This window comes from Anarrhichthys ocellatus, unplaced genomic scaffold, assembly GCF_004355925.1.
Source record: "Anarrhichthys ocellatus isolate YVR2014 unplaced genomic scaffold, GSC_Weel_1.0 scaffold8, whole genome shotgun sequence".
NCBI classification, from domain to species: Eukaryota; Metazoa; Chordata; class Actinopteri; order Perciformes; family Anarhichadidae; genus Anarrhichthys; species Anarrhichthys ocellatus.
The window spans coordinates 6,282,793-6,304,802 of NW_022280038.1; the positions used below are offsets into that span (position 1 = coordinate 6,282,793).

General features: G+C 41.5%; 1 protein-coding gene across 17 annotated transcripts in view; it reads right to left on the minus strand.

The window, feature by feature from the left end:
- myo9aa (myosin IXAa) overlaps nt 1–22,010 on the minus strand; it is a 98,011-nt gene that overhangs the window by 52,749 nt on the left and 23,252 nt on the right. For all 17 annotated transcript variants that reach the window (XM_031848446.1, XM_031848450.1, XM_031848438.1 and 14 more), the window contains exon 2: nt 20,675–21,645. In XM_031848446.1, the coding sequence (XP_031704306.1) occupies nt 20,675–21,559 (885 nt within the window). In that variant the 5' untranslated portion in view covers nt 21,560–21,645. The remainder of the gene's footprint in view (nt 1–20,674; nt 21,646–22,010) is intronic.

Here is a 22,010-nt window from a genome sequence, read left to right on the forward strand (position 1 = left end):
ATCTAGTTATAACATGAAAACCATGTCTTTAAAACATGTTTATTCATTAGAACAGAGCCAGGCTAGCAGTTTCCGCCTGTTTACAGTGCGTCTGCTATGCTAAGCTAACCGGCTGTAGCCTCATATTTAACAGACAGATGGGAGATGGTTTCCATTTTCTTATCAAAGAAAAGAAAATAAGCGTATTTCCTTGAAATGCCAAATAATTCTTTGAAAAAGTATTTGAATCCCTGGACCACAGCTGACAAGAATGTGTGTGACAGAGAACAAAACAAGGAAAACCTAATTAGAAAAAGCAGAGGCCTTTTGATCAGTCCAATGGCTGACTAAAGTATTTGGCTCGATCCGAAAGTCCTCCTGAGTTAGTGAGAAGGAAGTGAACATTAGTCACAGGGATGGAGATGAAAGCCAGACATAATAGACAAAATAATCACAGATCTCCAGGAGTCCTCAGCCATCAGAGACAGCTCTCATATAACATAAACCTCTACGAGTTAGAGAAGATGAGTGGAGAGGAGAAAAAAAGCTGCATTCCTATGTTACAAAGGCCCCTCAGACAGCAGCAAACTTACTAAACCTCAAAATTAGCGAATTCATTTCCCATGATGTTCCATGAATCGCAGACCTGTTTATGAACCCTGAGAGAGGACGGTCGCCTTCTTACCCTCAGGCTGCGTGAGAACTTCTCCTTCATTGTACTGTGCTTGAACAGTGAGAGTAAATAAGCGAGGAAATTAGATAGAGCATGAAGATATTTGGAAGAATCCATTTCCCTATGTTTACCGATAATTATCTGAACAGTATAGACAGGCTTAAGTCGAGATAATCTTATCCTAAAGAGAATATCTTGACATTTGCAATAATCACTGTTAGCAGCAGTGTGATGTTGAGTACCAGAGAAAATTCTGTTTATCCAAAAAGTTGGGGGGGAGCACAAAAAAAAAAAACACTTGAACACAAGGTTGTTTTAAGCGATGGATTTAGCAAAGAATATATAAACCCAGGGGGGAAACCCGTTCTCAATCTGCAGTAAAGAACTTAAACTAAAACTCACTGCCAGGATAAAATACATGAAAATTAGAGGACTTTTGCATCATCACACTGTTTGTAATTCATACAAATTTTGGGAGAAAACTTGAGAAAATGCTGCTGATTTGACCAAAAGGACTCCCTGCACTGTTCATGGGTGGCACTTGTTTTCTTCAAGAACGACTCAGGGCTGCCCAGTCATTCTTTATCTGCAATAAAGATGTGTGTGTGTGTGTGTGTGTGTGTGTGTGTGTGTGTGTGTGGTCGACTTCCTCCCTCAGCCATCTGAGCCCTGCTTTATTTGTGTTTCTTCTCTCTCTCTCACACTCACACACACTCACACTCACACACACACACACGTGCAGCAATCTGCTAAAATAAACACACAATGTAAACTACTCTGGTTTTAGCTTTCACTGATATTGATGACACTTTGAAATAAAATAATCATAGTGAATTACAACTAAACTTACTGTTTCTGCTGCTAAATGAACAGTACGAGGTGAAGACAATTCATCTACAAAGTGATGAACACATTAGAACTCAACATTAGAAAGCAGCAGAAAATAACAGGGTTTTAAGATTAAGGATTTTTACAACTGTGCAGTTTTACAAATAATACACCGTTTATGGCTGAACTTTGGTTTCCAAAATCGAATTGGAAAAACATACATAATTGTTCTGAGATCCAATTTAAAGAATCAAACGTTGCTGTTAAAGGAAACATGTTTCTTTCCTTTCACTTTAATCTTTCTGCACAAACTCATTCTCGCAAAGGATTATGGGTCGATGGCAATTAGGTGTACTAAAAATCTCAATCACACACACAATCACAGACAAAGATAAGAGCAACTAATGTAACTGTAGTGAGGAAATTGCCGCTAAGTCTCAGTCTGGATTATTAGTATGCAGGTGCAGTGAGGAGATATGAGGCTCGGCTAAATTGAAGGTTAGTCCTCTTTGTTTTTAAGTTCCCATCGGCACTGAATTCCCCCTCGACAGCAAACACACACAAACAAAGAGCTAATACTCGACAACAGCAGAGCTACAGCTCACAGACAACGACAGATGTACTCGAGTATATACTGAGAGAATGAAAAGTCACATGCGTGTGTGTTCTGTAAAACACGGCTAAAATTAGAGGCGGTGATGACTGGGCTCAGCTGTACGTGTTGCCACAAGCAGGGAGGTGACATTTCAACAAAACTGGAAACTGAAACGGGAAATGAAGGCTTGCACTGGGCCTTTCCCAGTCCAAAGAGCTAAAAGGTATATATACACATAGGTGTTTGGGTTTGCATCCTACGGAGAAAGACAAGGGATTAAAAAGCAACTGCGTCACATGTTATGTATTCAAAATGAACCGAAAATGAATCTACAACTTATTTACAATCACAAGTGAAAGATATTCACTTGTTCAGACCTCTCAAATTTGGAGATTTGCCGGTTTTCAAGAAAAAAAATAAAACTGATGCTTAATAATAGTAAAATTTAAAGTTTAGGCTCAAAGCAGTTAAGGTCCAGGTGAGAGAGCAGTTACTGCACCTGCAGCCTGTCTGGGAAATATCTTCCAGCTTGAGTGCAGAACAAAAAAAGTGAAATTATTTTTGGCGATCACATTGAAAGAAAATCCTAAATTTATAACATTATGAAGGCCGGTCTGCGTTTCTTCCAAAAAGAAGCGAAGCCACATTCTTCTTCAGTGCAACCAGATGACTGAACTCAGTCCTTTGCTCTGCGGGGTGACTATTTGTAGCCGAGGCCTCGTCCTCTTCTGCGGAGCACAGCTGCTTTACAGGATTTATTTCAAACATTGTCAAGATGCCTTTGACGCAATGTCATTTCTCACACTGGCACACAGAGTCTGCTCTGTTCTGCAGTCATTCACCTCATTATTCCTGCTCTTTCTGCCACGTGACAATTTCTAAGAAGCAAACCTTTTCCTCGGCTGAACTTTTGACCCAGTGTTACATAAGAGTGCTCGGCTTCTGAAGTGTGAGAAAGAAGTTAACGTGGTCCGAAGATGTATGTATGGCAGAACAAACGGCACCGTGGATCTTCTTGTTTCAGCAGCATTTTTCCGAGACGAAACAATAGTGCAGTGTTTCCAAGTTGTAACGAGATGAAGTAAACGAGAGGCACAGAAAGGGAGGAAGAAAATGAGGGAGGGAGGGGGGAGACAGAGAAAATAGAAAGAGATGTAAAAGAAATGTAGATCAAAGAACCTTTTCAGTTCACTTCTGCTGGTTCACTTTATCCTCAAGATGCTTAGCTCTCCATTCATGTTACGTGCTTAGTCATTAAGGAGAGAAGAAGGTGGATGACGTGTTTAACTCATTTTAAAGTGAAGAAACAACTTTGATTGAAAAGCAAAACACGCTCGGAGTGTATTGAGGACTTCACAGCATTCCCTTTCTCTTTAAGAACAGGTAACATATTAACAACAGAAGGAAGAAATTCCTATTAATACTTTGTAGGTTTTAACTTTACATCAATATCTGGAGCTGGTACAGTATTTGTGCCTTTTGACTCCACAAGAAACAATAAAAGCCCCGTAACTATAATTCAATACCTTTGAGAATTCATGTCAGGCCTTTTTGCCACTATACAGGATATGAACCTTTTGATACGGGGCCATGAACCTTTGTTTATTGTTGTTTTGAACTTCTTTAATCGTGAAATAGGCACGAACCAAACTGATATTTCGAATATTTCTAGCCCTCCTGATTAAAGATGGTTAAGTTTGTGTGATAAAATCGTAGTTTATGCTGTGGATGCAGTAGAGCACATTCCCTTGATCCCATACTGTCACGCTTACGTATATTTCATACAAGTATATACTTTCATCTGCTCGGCCTATGAAAGGTTTGATAATAAGCACCCAAGTGTCTGAACCTGAGCTTTACATTTCATCTCGGAGTGAATATGTACTCAGGAATCCACGAAAAACAGGTGAAAAGCGGTTCCTAAAACATGTCAGTGATTATACAAAGAAAAAGAAGAGGGGACTCGTTGAATGAGTAAAAGTGAGAAAATGTAATATGTTAAATATACGCACAGATACAGGCCTTGAAAGCAAGGAGGTACATTTTGGGAAAACTGAAGAAGAACACATTGCCACAACGTAATCCTCCCGTCGTATCCAGTGCATCCATCCCATGTTAAAGGACAGAACCTGCCCAGTGCTTTTAGGCTCAGAAGAGTCAACAAGATGCAGACTGAGTACATACAAAATGTCACTGTCCGTCTTCATCAGACCAACTGTCTGCAGTTTTCTGGGGTTTTACCAAAACAGTAGGAGGAGCCGATGATTGATAAGCTGTCATTCCTTCCACTCGGCCCACAGCGCTGTGACTCACTCCACCAACAGATACAGACACAAGACCTGATTGTTGAGTCAAATATCAAACTGACCAGCGCACCCACAACAATAATGAGCCACATGGAGAATCCAGGGGGATCTGAACGGTGTTGATAGTCGATTAAAAATTAAAGTTGTTGAAGCAAAAATGCAAAAAATTCATTCAGCTTCTCAAATGTTTTTTTTTCATTTTTTACAATAGTAAATTGAATATATTTGGTTTTTTTTAACAAAAATGTGCTCGTTTAAGGTTCTCATGTTATTCTAGCTAGTTTACGTATGTTAAAACATTGAAGCTGCTTCGAAGCTGCACTGAGTTACACTTCACTCAATGTCCTTTTGTTGTCAATGTCGGAGCAGATCTGGTGGCATTCCAGTCAGCGCTTTGCTTTGACGATGACGGAGTGACCCGAGTCAATTTGCTACCCTGTATAGGATGTGTTTGACAAGCGTTAAGTAAATGTGCTCAGCCATTAGGGAAACAGACCTATCTTTAAGAGTAAACACTAATCCCACTCACTCCAGAAGCCTGTGTCAATATGCTATTGCTCAGTGCCAGCCAGTTGGATAACCTGCTGCAGCTTCAGAGGGAATATCTCCCTCCTCTTCTTTTTGTATTGAGACAAATAACATATACAACATACAGTGAAACAACAGATACAAAACAAACATACATATCTGGGGATCAGCTGCCCCTGGCCACCGATCTAGGTACATGTACACGATGGGATCGAGCAACACATTCTCATTCCAACTCGTCACATACCGACGCTTTGTCAGACCCTTTGGTGTCACTTTCTAACGCACTGTTTGTTCCACATAACCCAAAGTGTGACAAACAATAAATGAAGATTATTATAATAATAATAATAATAATAATAGAAAAGCACAGCTGATCACAAATACAATGGCTGCAGGAGAGGTGGAACGAGATAACTCAAAAGGTAGTTTACAAAGAAAAGGCATCCCCATATAAAACCTACACTTTGTGCTGACACACACACACACACACACACACACACACACACACACACACACACACACACACACACACACACACACACACACACACACACTTGTGTGTTTTGTGTGCGTCAACTGGTGAGTGTGGAGGTGTGCCATGAGGGCTCACGGGGTGGAGTTATGAAGCGGTGACAGCTTTCTAGGCAAGAAGAAGACAAGCTTAATCCAACTCTTTGCATTCTGACTGTGCGCATGTCAACACAGTGCAAAGACAGAGTGTAAAGTATTGTCTTTGAGTGCAAACGCCTATGAAACCGTACAAAAAACATTCAGCATAATGATATATTTCACCATTTTCTACGTGAAAGATTGCGGTTTTAGCTGTTATTACAGAGAAAATGGGTAAAAGTTCCTCTCAGTCCAAAATAGAGCCTCTCGCTGTAAAGCGAGAAGAGCCAAAACAGTCCAGACATCAGCAGAGAGAGAGGAAATGCGGGAGGAGCAGAAAGAAGCTCCCCAAAATCTGGCCGCCATACACTGAACTGGAATGTAACAGCGAGGGCTGGAAACATGGAGTCACATCCCGATGAAGTGTTCGTCCAAAAGGAAAGTCAGGAAAGAAACAAGAACCTGAAAAATGTTGAGACCAACTGTAACGGAATCAAAAACAGTGACGATAAATGTTAAAGAATTTATTAATTATCAAAATAGTTTTAAAATTGATTGATTGATTAATCAACGAAAGGTTTCCCCACTAAACGTAATATTCTTAGGTTCTGATGTGTTGGTTGGAGTAAAGCGAGCGATTCAACGGCATCGCCTTGAGCTTTATAGACTAAATGATTCATCGACTCATAGAGATGAAAGTAATTGTTAGTTACAGCTCAACCCCGATGCGTGTGCTTCAGAAACTCTCCACAGATGTGTAATTGAATTTAATTGTTGAAGTGGGTAAATATACAGACTTCTTTTCCTTTCTCACACTGTATTAACAGGCTGGAACATAACATTGATGCCCTTTTGAACGATGAAACTCAACGTTTAACCTGAATAAATGCAGAAAATCACGTAGTAAAAGACGATAAAGTGGCTACAGGCATCACGCTGTAGGACAGAGAGGATTAGTCAGCCACAGAAATATAAACCTCACTCTCTTCAAGTATTTATAATCTCAACAGTGTCCTCAAACTAACAGTGCAAAGCTGTTGCTAATTGTTATTACAGATCAGTCACTGGCGGGCCTCAGCTTTCCCAGTTTCTCAAGTTATCACAGCGAGCTGAACTCACACAGCACGACGATACAGCGCGAGTGAAACACGAGAAGGATCGATTACATGTTAGGATAGTCGAACCGGTCCTGCTGAAGTTTTATGAGAAGAAACAAAAGTGCAACTTAAACAGGTTTGGGATGATTTTTAAATGCATATTTATGATCCTGTTGTTCATGTAAAGTACATTTCACACGCCTGAAAGGTTACAGCAGGTTATCAACTTACAAATCATGAGCAGACATGATTGATAAAAGAATCAGGTCCTGTTGCATTCCTAATCTGTTACCTTCCATATGATCTCACTGCATATTAAAATATATTCATGATCGCTCTAAGATTCATTTATTTGAGGTCGACAGCTACCATTAAACGTGTCAAGATAGCTTTGTAAATATTTGCCTCAACTGTGAGGGCTCGGCTTCACGTCGAGTATCACTACATCTCGGAACTTTCTATCCATAAATCCGAGCTGTGTACCCGACACTGTCAGCACTGTTTGATTTTTAGCTGCCTGTGCATTCGGTAATGGATCATCAATTTATTTATCTGTTTATCGAGAAATACCAGCGAGCTGTGAGGCTGCAGAAGGAGACAGATCCTGGAAGAAAAGTGGAATTCTTTGATGACAGCATCATGCAGATCATTGCGGTTGTGTTTAGTTAAATGTCCAAAATGTAAATCTATCGTTATACATATATAACGATATATATATCGTTATATATGTATATATAAAGATATATTTATGTATATATATTTGACCACCTGGGGGCAGCGAAAACAAGTTGTGAACATAGCATTGACATGTAAAACAAACACAGGACTTTCACCCAGGAGACGGTTGTTTGTGTCGGTGTGAAACCGAAAGTAAAAGTTGACTTTAAACTTGTTACGTCCGATAAGGGTGGTTGTTGTTCATTTACGTTAGTCGCGTTATTTATTTAACACAAACCATGATGTTTTTTTAAGCATATACAAGTAGTTTTCGTTGCCTAAATCGTTTCACAACGTTAACCATGTGGCATTGTGGGTTTCTGAAAGCTTGATACGAGGGTAATATGAAACATATTTATGAAACGTATCCCGTGGTTTGCAGAAACAAAATTGACAATTCTCTGCAACTTCGAGGGATCCCCTTTCACTTTGATATTTGATACATCGTTATCGTAAACATTTAGATTAAACTCACACAACCTTGTTTGAAACATCATTACCATGTGTTTGAGACAATGAAAGTATATTGGTGGCATAAATACATATTTTTAATATATTTAATAATTTATTAATCTAGATTGTTTTAACTTGAGTTGTTGCATTTTGGAAATATCGACCTTAGAGATGTCTGTCCGATTCCTCAAGATAATCAGTGAAGCAGCTTCATGTGTGAACTATTTACTTTCTACCGAACTACACACGCCAATCGTATCACCACACAGAAGAAAGCGTGCATTTATACTCCATAGTGCTAGCTCACCTAGCATCAATGAGCTAGCTAAGGTTACAGCTCAGCCAAGGAGGACGCCATTTATGGTCACATCTCCCAAGCACATTAGATGCATGCTTCCTTCCTCGGGTAATATGACTGGTGGGTGTAGTTGATGATTAACTTTTTATGACAAATACGGTACATGCAAGCAGTGAAGTACATAAGCTCTGTGACCTCTGACTTCAGCTGACAGAAGAATCTACGCGTGTGTGTTGTGACCTCTCGGTCATTAGCCAACACCCAGGTCATGTTCGTAAAGCTCCGTCCAAACACTCAGCCATGTTGGAGCAAAGTCAGAACAGGTGGTCTTATCAGCAGCACGCCAATATGTAGGCCACATGTCGAGCATTAGCTGGCTAGCGCTAGGCTAACGCTGAGGCAGGCCAATGCAGCCAGGTGAGGGCAGTGACTTAGCACAATCAATACTCTAAAGCTACGCCACGTGGCCAGAGCAGAAAGGAGGTCAATCCTATTAGTTATATCTGAGAGAAACAAACATTGGAACTCTGTCCACTCCTGTGACAGTCCGAGAATATCCGTACCCTTTATGTCCTCTGTCATACATTACACACAGATGTGTGAAACTGGCTGAGCCACACACATAAATGCATTTTATCATTTCTTTAAAAGCATCAACAAACCTAACAAGACGATTAGGGAAACTAGGTTATACATTGTCTGTAATTAAGTGGTTAATAATCTAATCTGAAAAGCTTTCCTGCCCCATTCTTGGACTTCAGCTCACTTCAATGTAAAGCGAAGTAAGCTACGAGCAAATGACCTCACTGCGCTCATTACAGAGTTGTACTCTGAAGGAACCCTGCAGTGTTTACAGTCAAGTTTACATTCAGTGTGTGTATCCTTGAGGCTTAACAAACATGTTGAATTATTTCCCTTCCTAATAAAACAGTTGCAAAGTACACCTTTGGAATACTTTCAAACCTGCCTTGTATATATCGGCTGGCAGTCTTGCGATCAGTGGAATAGCATGAAACCGAAGAATTTCATGCAACTACCATACCATGCGCATATGGATGAGCGCTCGCTGCAGTCGATAGGGATGCGTGTCGTGTCACCCACTTATTTGTTACTACAAATTGATCCATTTAGCTATAGCCGCACTGGTGGTCAAAAACTCCACAGTTTACCTTTAAGATACATGTTTCTCCAGTCTATGATCTGTGACATTGACGGATCGCAACAAGAAGAAAACTATCAACCAGCCTTCATTCAAGGTTTCTAAAAGTCTGATCCAAGATCCGGATCCAGACTAAACGACAGGATAAAATATTCCAGAAGTAGCTATATACACATTTCTTTGACGACAAGCCACCTGTGTGTGTCTGTGTGTGTGTGTATGCATGCTCGTTGACATCATCAACGTTTGCAAAGGAAAGGCGATCAGAAAAGACAATCACACAGAGGAATGGAGAGAGGAATATGAATGTTACTGCTCACCCTGTGTGTTCATACTGCCTGGCTAAGTGCCTCTTTTTGGCACCTTTATAGACAACTTGTGGACTATATGTCAGCTTGTTGGGCAGGCATCGTACCAGACTTAATGTAAACTGCATATGTGTAATAAATGTTTGATTATCGCTGCCTTAATATGTTCTCTGCTGGGTGTGAAACCTCTGTCTTCATTCATTTCTCCATGTCCTTGTTTTTTAAAGTCTGGAAGTCGCTGCTGTTAAAAGCTATATAATAGAAGGGAACCATATCTCCAGTCCACACTTACTACAACGCCTCTTCAGAGCCATTATTCTGGACAGTTAATGAGTCATCTTCCAACAGGCGACTCTTCCAACACACAAAGATGTATTCTTAGCCTTGACACTTATCTTTCTCACTGGGATGGGCCAGTGGAGATAGACACACCGCTATCATAGTTATGGGCCAACAGAGGAAGAGACGAATAGAGGGACAGAGAGAAAAAGGAAGGCGATAACGGCACTTCATAATTGCTTTTCATTTCCTGCAGTGATAATGTATCAGGGGTACAAAAGTCAAATCTTATCTTTGCTAAAAACCTCCAGGTCCTGAAGAGATGTTTCCATGTAATCTAACTTTCCTCAACAAAAGACAAACTACCGGAAAATATACAGAGCAGTACTGCGATGAACTTTCCATGAGCAAGGACGACATCCCTCATGTTTTCTGCTCCCTTCCAGATGTGTGCTCTTTTCACACTGTTTTATTACAGCACATCTGGATATAAGGGAAGCACAAGATGACCAGAAACCAAACACACATACACACCACATGAGAACAGAGCAGGAGAGGGAGAGAGGTCACCTGTGAGGGTTTATGTAACTGGATTGAGGAGTGGAAGGCGAGCTTTCAGCATTTATGCAACAGACTTTATTGATACTCAAAATCACGAGGATGGAAAATCCGTCTGTGAGCTCTTGAAGGATGGCAAGGGTTGCTTTCAGATTTTAGTCTCAAGGTTTATGTAATCACCTTTTGGGTTTTAGAAGAAATAGATTACACATAAATAATCAAAAACATTATTCATTCTTCTAGTGAATTTGAAAATGTTTGAATTTCAGACAGCAAAGTGGAACCGTTTCTGTAAAAGAGCATCAAAGGAAGACTCTTTCTGTTGTTGCCACTTCTACAAGAGGAGAGCCGAGGGGAGGGTTTTTAAAACTAGTCCCGAACATCCGCTGCTACACAAAATCAGAGCGGGGTTTCAAAGGAAGGACATGGGGGGGGAAGGCAACATTTGGCCAGCTGCAGATGAACAAAGTGACGGCAACAGAAGGGAGTGCATGCATCTCAGCACAGGTTTGTCATCTAAGAAAAGCAGATTTAAATTCAACTTCTTTTCTTTCTTTTTTTGCTTGTGGAATTTCTTTCCAGAACTAAAATGACGACGGGCTGCACCTAACAATTATTCTGCGAGTTGTGTTTTAAATCCAAAATCAAAATGACCCAAAAAAATTGTGACAAACATCCATCATCATGAACTCCCAAAGTCAAAATTGACATATTTTACCACTGTATTTTGTCCAAGCAGCTATCCAAAACCAACATATTTTAGGTTTAAACTATTTTCAGAGTTTAAAAAAAACAGAAAATATTTCACATTTGAGAACCTGGAATCTGTGAACTTTGGCTTTTCTGCTGTGAAAAATGGCTCATAGTTGCTTTTTAGTTTTCTGTGAATCGGCTACTTGTTTCAGCTTTACATGACTGGTCAGACTTTTCATTAGAAAACATCAAATCTAGGCCATAATTAAGGGCATTGAAAACACAGAGTCGTGTGTGCTGCAGATTCATTTAGTTTAAAGACTAACAACGAAGAGAGCAGGTCCACTGTGACTAGACTTCAGACACAATAAAGCCTTTTTTGTCCGTCTCATTTCTATGTGACACACTGCTGCAGGTGTAGTCAGGGCAGTAGGGCAGCTGGTCGAGTCTGACAGCAAGTGCTGACGATGGTGTGTGTGTGTGTACGTGTGTGTAATGCTGACCAGGCACCTGCAAACTCTAGCGTACTCCAGCATAAATAAAGAGCCTGTAAGGGGACACAAACAGGCACATTGTCGTGCATTGTCGTGACATCTGTTGCTGAAGACCGACTCGTTGGCTCAAAAACTGTGACGAAAGACACAGAAGACGAGGCTACACGTCCTGTGAGGAGATTACTGTCATGGCCAAGAAAATCTATAGATAGTTCTGCACAGATGTAGGGCTGGAACCAAGACTTTGTTTTAATTATTTGTTAGTTGATTCATTGTTTAGTGTAAGAAACAGTTACAAATGTGCATCACAACTTTCCAGAGCCAAAGTGACATCTTCAAGTGTCATGTTTTGAGCGACCAAAAGCTGAAGATATTCAGTTTAGAAGAACATACGACAAAGAAAAGCAGCATATCCAAGAATCTTTAGCCTTTTTTCACCATTCCTTTAAAAATTACTGAAACGGTGATTTGATTATCAAAATAGTTGCAGATTAATTCTGTCAACTAATTAATTGTTTCAGCTGTAATCGTGACGACTGCGGCAATGAATGTAATCTGCAAGTTAAAGCGACTTCTATGACCACTTAACCTGCGGAGTGCGAATGATCCAACTGGAGGAAAATTGAATTAAAGTTAGTTTTGAACTGCTACAGAACACAAACTAGACTCAGACTAAGAAGTCAAACGAATCACTCTGACCCCTTTTGGGACTGACGTGGCTCCAGCAGATCTCTCTGTAACCTCTGACCTCAAGCTGCTACAGTCAAGAGCGAGAAGCTCTATCAACTCTACTCTCCGCTCAATCGTTGAAGAAGCAGGAACAGTATGTACTCCTCTTCCCCAGCCAGTGGAACCAGTCTGCATGTATACAGTTACAGAGGAAAAATCTGATCTTGGCACCGGGTTGGCGAGATAAACAAACAGTGAAAAGTAACGGCTGGAGTTGTTATTGGCATTCTGCTTGAGCAAAATGCCATTCGCTGTAACACTGGCGTTGCAAAGTGTTCAGTTGATGCTTGTGCGTTCTCATTTCCCATAAGCCCTCACGTTAGATGTCCCGACCCAACAAATGAGAACAACAGATAAAAAGGTGTTGTGGGATTTTATGGATATATATGATGACAACGTAAGCAGCTGTGGTTTCATGGGAGCTGTAGTTTTTTTTTTTACTTTGACAGTAGAGAAACCAAGACGAGCCTGGATGTAACTTCTGCTCCCTATTGGTTGAGTTAATGAGTGTTAACAAGCAGGAAAGAATACATAAGAGAGATAATAACAGTGAGGGCTGGGCAACATATCAATATCATGTCAATATTGTGATATGAGACTAGCTATTGTCTTGGATTTTGGATATCATAATATGGCATAAGTGTTGTCTTTCTGTGGTTTTAAAGACTGCATAACAGTAGTTATTTAAGTGTGTAACTTAGACTGTTCTAGCTGTTAAAATGAAATGTAATTGTAATACTGCATAAATATATTATATATCAATCGTAATGGTATGTTAATGTTGTGTTAATAGTCATATTAACATTATTCTGTATTTTTATTTTTTATTTAGTCATATCCACATTTACTGATGATTATTTATCAAAAGCAGCAAAAGTCAACCATACAATATTGTCACAATATTGCTCAAAATATCATGAAATTTAAATTTTCTCCATATCGCCCAGCCCTAATAACAGTTAAATTAATTGTCTAGACATGATTCTAGCACCAGTGTCCGTGACAGATCAGCCTTCCCTCGATCATGTGGGACAACCCCTGAGCAAACAACTCTAAACATAATGTCTTGATGTTACGTAATCCTCAGACCATGGTGAGGAGGGTAGTGGCTCAAAAACAAATGCAACACCGTTCCTCAACAACCTCAAGTTGCTACACAAACAACTCTGTGGTGAATTACTCGTGTAACTTGCCACTGTGTTTTTACACTTCAACTAGAGTCCAGTGTCGTATAGATAACCAGGCACTCGAGACTTACGTGTTACTCAACCTATAGTCCAGTATCATTACACTCTTTACCCCGGTTTCAACCTCACTAAAGCACACGGCGCTCTAACTTTACACTCAACTGAAAAGACTTTGCGCATGAACGCCGCTCGATCATTCCCTGTCTCTTTTTTTTTTCCACCTCGGCCTGAGGAAAACAACACTTTCAGGGGCACAGTAAATCTGGCTGGACCCCGCCCAGTTGGGGGAAGATCCCAGCAATACACTCTAATCCTACTCTGTGTTAGTGGGGGATCTGGGGAAGATGGTATTAAATGTGCAAATGTGTGTGTGCGCATTTCTGCGTCCGAGCGTATTGAGGTAGCGGCAGTGAGGGAGATGCTGAGAGGTGGAACCGCTGACCTGGGTTGACTCACACTGGGAGTGTTTCTGTTGGCCGGGAACGACGGAGGAGCACAGCAGGAGCTCCAGAGTTCACCGGAGCCAACCAGGCCTGCAGGTCGTCCACAGGCACAAAATATAATACTTGTAGGTAAACTTAACAAGATGCAACTAGCAGGTGAGATTTAGACACATTGCACATTAAAAAAATAACTACAAGAGTTGTCTCAGTGTCCTAAAGAAAACAAGCCTCAAACATTTGATGGATCTTTTTGGCCATCAGAGGACAACATAAATAACAAGCTGACACACAGCCGTCATATATATGTGGCTTATAAAGTTGTCACTACAGACACAGAGTGAGGTTTCTAGTCACATCATGAATGCAAGTCCAACATTAACTCTCCTTAAAGTTGAGTTTAGGTCTCGACCAAGTCCTGAGAAAACATCTGGCTATTTAGCTGCTGGATGTTTGTCGTTCTTCACCAGCTTTGTTCGTCTGATGTTTGATGGCGTACAGATGGGATCAGAGCATTATAACTGGTAACAGCTCCCGATGGGGGTTGATGAGAACTTCTGAGGCACAACTATGTTAAACAGTAAATGTGTGATTCAAACAAGCAAAACTAAATATTATTTTCATTATCGGTTAGGTCTGGATTAATTCATGAATCGTTAGGTTTATGAAATGTCAGAAAATGGTGAATGATTCCGATCAGCATTTCGCAGAGCACAAGGTGATGTCTTCAGATACATTTGTTTTGTCTGACCACCAGTCCAAAACTCATTATATACACACACACACACACACACACATTGCTGTGTGGCCAGTATTTATGTTTTAAAAAAGCCAATAAAAATGTGTGTAGGGGGGGGGGGAGAGCAGCAAATCCTTACATTTACATACTTAAAGTAATAATAAAGTAATTAAATGATTATGAAATGATATCTTAATCAATGTAAATTAATAACCTGCCAATTAAGATTTTAGTTCATTTTATCATTTTCGCGGTGGTCTTTTTCAGTGTTAGGATAAAAGATATCAATTAATGAAGCGTCACAATGACAGTGGAGCCAAAGTATAGTTTATATGTCGCCATAAAGTAAGTATAAGCATTGAGAGCATTCATGTCTCTGTGCCTGACTGTGAATTCATGTGTGTGTGTGCACATGAAAGTGGGTCCAGCCTTTGATGGTAGTTCAGTGCCCCTGAAACACCCCACGAACACACACACACACACACACACACACACCATTAGCTATGCTCCTGCACTAATGCCCTTTGACGCCTCCTCTCCAGTCTTGGAAAGCAGATCCTGATGATGCACCGTCAGAGTGAGCGGCGTGAGGTAACCTCATACTCCCCCTCTTGACCCAGAGGGAGAACAGAAGACAGCTGAGCTCATATTAAGCAGTCACATGGCTTCACAAGTAAAAACAAATGACCGCGCTTCCTGTGAGCAGTCTTTGTTTTCATCAGTATCAACAACAATGTCGAACCACAACCAGCTCCTTCTTAAAATAGTAAAGCATTATATCGCCCTGTATTGGTACCAGAAAATGCCGCAAATCCAAATCTCTTATATTCCAGATACTGTAGAGACATAGAGGAGACATGGGGATAGAGCACAGGGACCTTTTGGTTACCAATGACGCCCCTTCCTGTAGCATTTTAACCACATCTTGCATTCTCATACCTCATACCTACTTTGGACATTCATTCCTCGAGTGTGCATTAAATCATTCTTAAATGTCAGGTAGCCACCTGAAAACCCGAGGACTCGACAGGCTGACATCTGGATTCAAAGCCCGGGTGGCAGTTAAACACAAGATGATGACTAGGTAGTACAAGAAAACTATAAGTAAATAAATAAAGTACACCAAGGATACATCTCCAAACTATACAGGATATATTTTTATCAAGCTACAATCAAACACTTGTTTGGTCTTTGTAGACGTACCACAAAGAGCTAAAAGGGAGAGAAAAGGTAAACTATTGTGTAGCGAACTAAGCAAAGACAAGACATCTGCACTAACCTATCATTACTGATGATTAGCACTGTTGAACAAATAGAGATCAAGCAGAGAAACACAGCAAATGGGGTTTAATAGCGACGCTGCACTAAAAGCTTTCCTTCATAGCCGTCTGTCATCCATTGCCAAGTTAGATTTAAGACTTTTAAAATTTACATTCCAAGACCAACTTCACCCTAGCCAAAGGAGAAGAAAAAAACCTCACCATCAGTTTTGGTTCGAGACAATTCAGGGCGAAATGCCACGGAGGCAACTTCCAGGCCTGAAAAGTGAAGCTAATGCGGTAGTGAGTTAAACTTGCATTCTCTCTAGTGGCCATCAGGGGGCGACTGAGAAAATTATTCTACTTCTCGCTTGATTTATTACCTCAGTAAAGATTGTAAACATAGACCATAAAGACACAGGGTATGCTTAGGGGGCGTAGCTACCTTGTGATTGACAGGTGGCTAGCACGCCGTTGTCTGGTCTTGGAGTGGTCCGTGTTTTTCGTCTTACAACTTTAACCCTTTCGCAGAGTGTTTTCAGTTCATGGAAGTTAACCTTTTTGGACACCGAAAGAATATTCATCAGCGTTCGGTTGCACTTAGTTCCAACCCGTCGTGTCACTTTTGGTTGCAAAAACCAAGATATCAACGGCGAAAATGCAGAACTTCATAACCGCAGTCCACAAACCAATAGGTGACATCACGCTGACTGCGTGAGTGTATGGAAATACCTGCCGTTTGCTGGCGAGCTTACCGCATTTTTGTGTTTCTCACTATGCATGGGAGATTCCACTGTCTTGATTCCTATCATCCCAAGTTTGAAACACTTCCTGAGTAAAATACACTGTGCCTCGTAGACATTGGCTGGTAACGGTGTCAGCCATGCACAATCTTGGTTTAATAGCCAATTTCCATAATATTTGCATTTCCCCATGTCACCGCCAACAGACAAAAACGTGAGTGGTGTTGGTTCAGCTATCCTACTTGAGTGACATTATTTGTATAGTATATAATTTTAAAAACAGATGTTACCAAATATTTTGAGATTTTAGTCAGGAGACAGAAAAAACTATTTGTAGCATCCTGCTTCTAATGTCTTAGCATTTTTAGGACTTTTGACAGATTGATTTAAGATTTTTTTTTAAACCAAATAATGCCTTATTTTTAGATTTATTCATACAGTGTCTTTTAAGATCCACGGGAACCCTGTGCCTAACGGCTAATGTCAGTCTGTCTCTAAAGTAAACACGTTTATGTTGCTTTAAAATGCGATCACTTGAAGTTGTGGATTGGGGAAAAAGCTTTTGAGTTTCTATTATACATGTTACTGCATTCGTTACTACACACTGTGTTCGATGTTGACATGGAAAAAAAAGGAGATAGAGACTACCCACACTATTGCGCACAATAAATTCCAGTGTGCAGTAGTCACAGGAATTTAAAGCTTCATGTCAATTTCAGTCATATCTGGCGCAAGAAGGAAAACTGCGTGAGGAATGACAGACCGCAGATAAGCACTAAGCCAACATCAGGTGAAGTATTTCATTCTGCAGGGACAACTGAAGACCAAAGGTGTTGACGTTTCAGTAAAATCAGTCGAGTCCTCTTTAAAATACAACCCACAATAAGTGAAGCTTGTCTGTCACATCTCTAATGTCCTTAATTTAGAATAATAACCATGTTCACCCAAAACACCGTAACTCGCTGTGTCTATCTAACCAGCACAACGGTTTATGTTTTCATCTCCTTTAGGCTGAGTCTTATTAATTGAAGCACTTGAGTGACGGGGCTTGTCAGGATCTTAACACGTTACTGCAGCTGTTGGCCGGTTTCCAAAAAAAGGCCAAAAGCTCTTGTAAGCGATATCCTCTATCAGGAGTTAAAGGGGAAATAACTCTCCATGCGCTTTAGGCCTCGGGGTGAGTTTGGCCTGCGACGGACTGACAGTCAGCAGGAAGCATCTGTCTGCTTTGCTAAAGTATTGTTGTCTTGATGGCTCAACACTGTCCTGGTCTTTGATAGCAGGTGGTGAGAGGAAAATAATTATGCTAAATTAAATCATCTCATCATCTCCACCGATTTAAAGCTGCACTTCTATAACAGTCGGACTCACGATGGACGGTTCTAAAAATGATCAAAAGTATTTCTGCAAGACCAGGGAGATCATATTTTTGATACCACGCATTTGTCTTTCCTTGTCAAAACATTGCATCTACATTACCCATAATGCAACCTGGCTGCTGACAGCTTGGTAATGTCACACAAACACATTATTTGTTTAATTCTCAGACCCAACTGACACTGACTTGAAGTGACATACCTTGAGGACATTTTTCAGACTTTGTGCAGCTCTTTCTGGGGCCACACATGGCTTTAAACAACTTGTTTTCACGTATGCACTATGCAGTCATACTTCATACCAACACTCCAACCATCGACACCTGCAAGCTGAGGCACAGGTCTTTAAACCCGATGGCGCATGTCAGATGTCAAGGTTAAATTCAAACTCAAGAACATGAACTCAAGTAGAGGTCAGTACTTTTTACTGTGACCAGGACACAAACGTCTAAAATCCTGAGATGAAATATACCAACATATAATTACAGAAGGAGATGAATCAACATAAAGAAATCCATGTTAAAAACGGCATTCATCATTCCTCCTGTGCTGGTTGTCTACTTCCTTGAATGAAGAGCTACAAGGAAAAGAAGATGACGTTTTTCTATGAGGTAATGTTGGCCGTCATTCCTCCCCTCCTCTACTTCATCTCTCTCTCTCTCTCTCTTTGCAGTAGCACAGCAGCTCCATTCTTGGCATCAATTACCAGCGGGCAGATACGCAATCTTACTGTGCAAACAATTAAAGGCTGCTCCTCTGCACTCCAAACTACTCACTCGTGTTGCAGCGTTGAGGATTAACCCAATACGCTTACTCATTAACCCCGGAGACACACCAATCAATGGCATTCCTGGGAACTGTGTTTGCTAAACCGAGGGCAATGAGACGCAGCGGAGAGCTACTTGTTGCAAAGATCGTTGGCTTGCCGGTTACCTTTGAACCTGGCTTCTAAGCTGCCAGTTTCAACTTGACTTTGATACAGGGAACACTGGCAGGATCTTCATTGTATTACATTGGGAGGTACTAAAGTAAATTAATTGGCTTTTGGACTGCAATATTACAATCTGACAAAGTGGCCTAAAAGTCAAGATACCATACATTTTTTGGGCAGGTAGATTTTAAACACATCTGCACAATGACGGCTGACTCTACCAAGATGAAGAACTACCAGAAGGCAATGTATGCATTTCTGTGAGCACTGCCCTTGTTCTCTGTACGTGAATCAAGTGTAACCGGCGGGTGGTCAGGTGACGTGACAGTGATCGATACAACCCCTTATAAAACACAACAACACTCTTTCCAAAAAGCAACCAGTATTTGACTTACTGACTGGCAGCATTGTGCATGCAGTAAGAGGGTGTTATGTAACCGTCAGGAATTCAGTTAAAGACAAATGAGAAAACAATGTGTGGTTGTGAACCTGTGAAAGACTCTTGACGGGGCGTGCTTTAAAGTGACAGGTCCCCGAAGAAGAAAAAGACTATGAGTGGAATGTCTTGAGTGATATGAAAACAACCGGTTTCCTTTACAACCTTTGGCGGTCCGACAATCTTTTTACAGTGCGGAAAACAAATGGCAGTAATCACAAAAACAAGAATAATACTATAACCCCCGATAGGCCACTGGCTGTTTGCAGATAGAGAGCTCCTCTGTGTGTGTGCTACATAATCCCCACACAGCTGGACCCAAAGTGCAATAAAACCTCTGTATGGGGGCAGACACGACTCGGGGCCGACGATAGACACAGTTGTCGCTGAGCAGCATTGTGTAACTGATGTGAAAAGACACAGAAAGACATAAACTCGCAGGAATCAATCTATTTATACAGGCAAACATCAGCCCACACATACTGGTATGACTTAAATAACTAGTTATCATTCTCCTAAAACTAAGTCAACCAGGCTGCAATTTTAGCAAAAACGGTCGGTCTTTTGAGGCAAATCCAAGTCAAGTCTCATTTCAGTCTCTGTTCAAGAATCTCTGTGCATCTCTGCTTGTAATCAAAGGAAATATATCATATCCACCTGCTCCCAACTTCAGCCCTCCAGATCAAGTCCCAAGTCAAGTTAAATCAATTTTATTTAGCCCGTCACATATCACGACTTTGCTTCAAGGGGCTTTAAAATCTCTACAGACAGAAAAAACTTTTACAGGGAAAAAAAATTGAAGAAACCTCAAGAAGAGCAACAGAAGAGGGATCCCTCTCCCAGGACGGAGAGAGATACAACATGTGATGTGTATGACCAGACCAACACAGTGAATTACAGTATGGACAATCTGGATGACACAATTATAGACAGATTGTATTAAGAATAGATTGGAGAGGACATTCAGCAACTTCAGGGGGCACAACTCTGAATATGTGAAGTGCAAGTCTTTCACGTTTCAAGCTGCATGGTTTTAAATCACAAGTTATTTTCTGTTAAGTCACGTCTCGTCTTTTGGGAGTCTGGTCTCAAATCAACATCGTCTCATTGCAGTCGAGTCTAAAGTTGTAATTTTTGTAACTTTGGTTTGCCTCATGGTCAAGTCTCGTGTCTCAAACGTGCAGCTTCGTCATCAGCAGAGAACATTTGCAAACAACAAATGCATATTCATTGAATCCCAGAATGCTTTCTGCTTACCTCTAGCACTGGCCCGGCCCCCAAGATGATCTGCTCCACTCCACTGGCAAATCCCTTCTGGCTGAGAGCGGTCAGGTGATGAATGAGAAAGTTCGTGCTTTGCGTCTTCCCAGAGCCGCTCTCCCCAGATATAACAATGCACTGATTTCTCTCTCTCTGCAGCATGGCGTGGTACGCCACGTCCGCCACGGCGTAAATATGTGGCTCCAAATTGCCCAGTGCGTGATTATCGTACATCTTCACATACTTGGGGTTGTAGATGGGCAGGAACTTGAAGGGGTTAATGACGATGAGGATGCTTCCGACATACGTGTAGATCTTTTCCTGCCGGAAGCGTGAGCGCAGGTTGTCCAGCAGCGAGCGCTCGTTGAGCTCCGGCAGGTGGCACAGATCTGCGTGGTCCCCCTGAGAATCAGGCTGTGGCAGCAGTCCGCGCTCCACCATGCGTCGGCGCTCCTCAGTGACCTGAAGCCACATCTGTAGGCTGCCCCCATAGTGAATCGAGCCGTCCAGGTTCTTCTGCCTGAGGAGGAAGCGGTAATCCTCGCCGCCGGACTGCGGGCGGTGCTCTAACGCCACGCGGGGCCAGAGCATCATCCTCTGCACGGGACAGTCGCAGGGGTTCAGCACCCATTCTTCCCCACCGAACTCCTTCACCTCAGCCAGAACATAACACTTGGTGCGGTCCAGCTGCAGGCGTTCAATGACGCGTTCGATGGCCTCGGCGGCTGTGGTGGTCTTGCGGGCGCTGATCGGGCAGTAGATGGTGCCCTCGGCCAGGGCGCCTGGGTAGATGCGCAAAGTGAACTCAGAGTTCTCGAAGCGCGACCGCCGGCCCAGGGTGCCCATGCCATAGACGCCACCAACGCCATCACGAACACTCATGGCGGAGCAGGAGTTCCCATTAGCAGCAGCCGGCACTGGCACGTCCTTTACTGAGCTGGAGAGGCCATCAATTCAAGACATTACCACTGTGAAGCAGAAGAGAAAGACACAAATATCTATCAATACCCTGAAGATCTGGGATTGGTCTAAACATCTAAATAGCACTTGTTTGAAGCAGACACTAAAAACACAGATTACACATCAAATAAACAGCAAAGCACCAGCAGGAATGACTCTGCATATGATCTGAAACTGCAACAACTTCTACCTACTGTTGAATTGATCTAAACCCAGACCAAAGACCTCTGCAATTGGCCAGATTACGAAATTTGTCGGATGATGACACAGAGACTTCATGTGCTATGATGTAATCTAAAAAGGGCCAAATTATTTAGCTGGAGCCCCGACATGCACACTCAAAGGATAAAGGATAAGTCATCTGGATCTACAG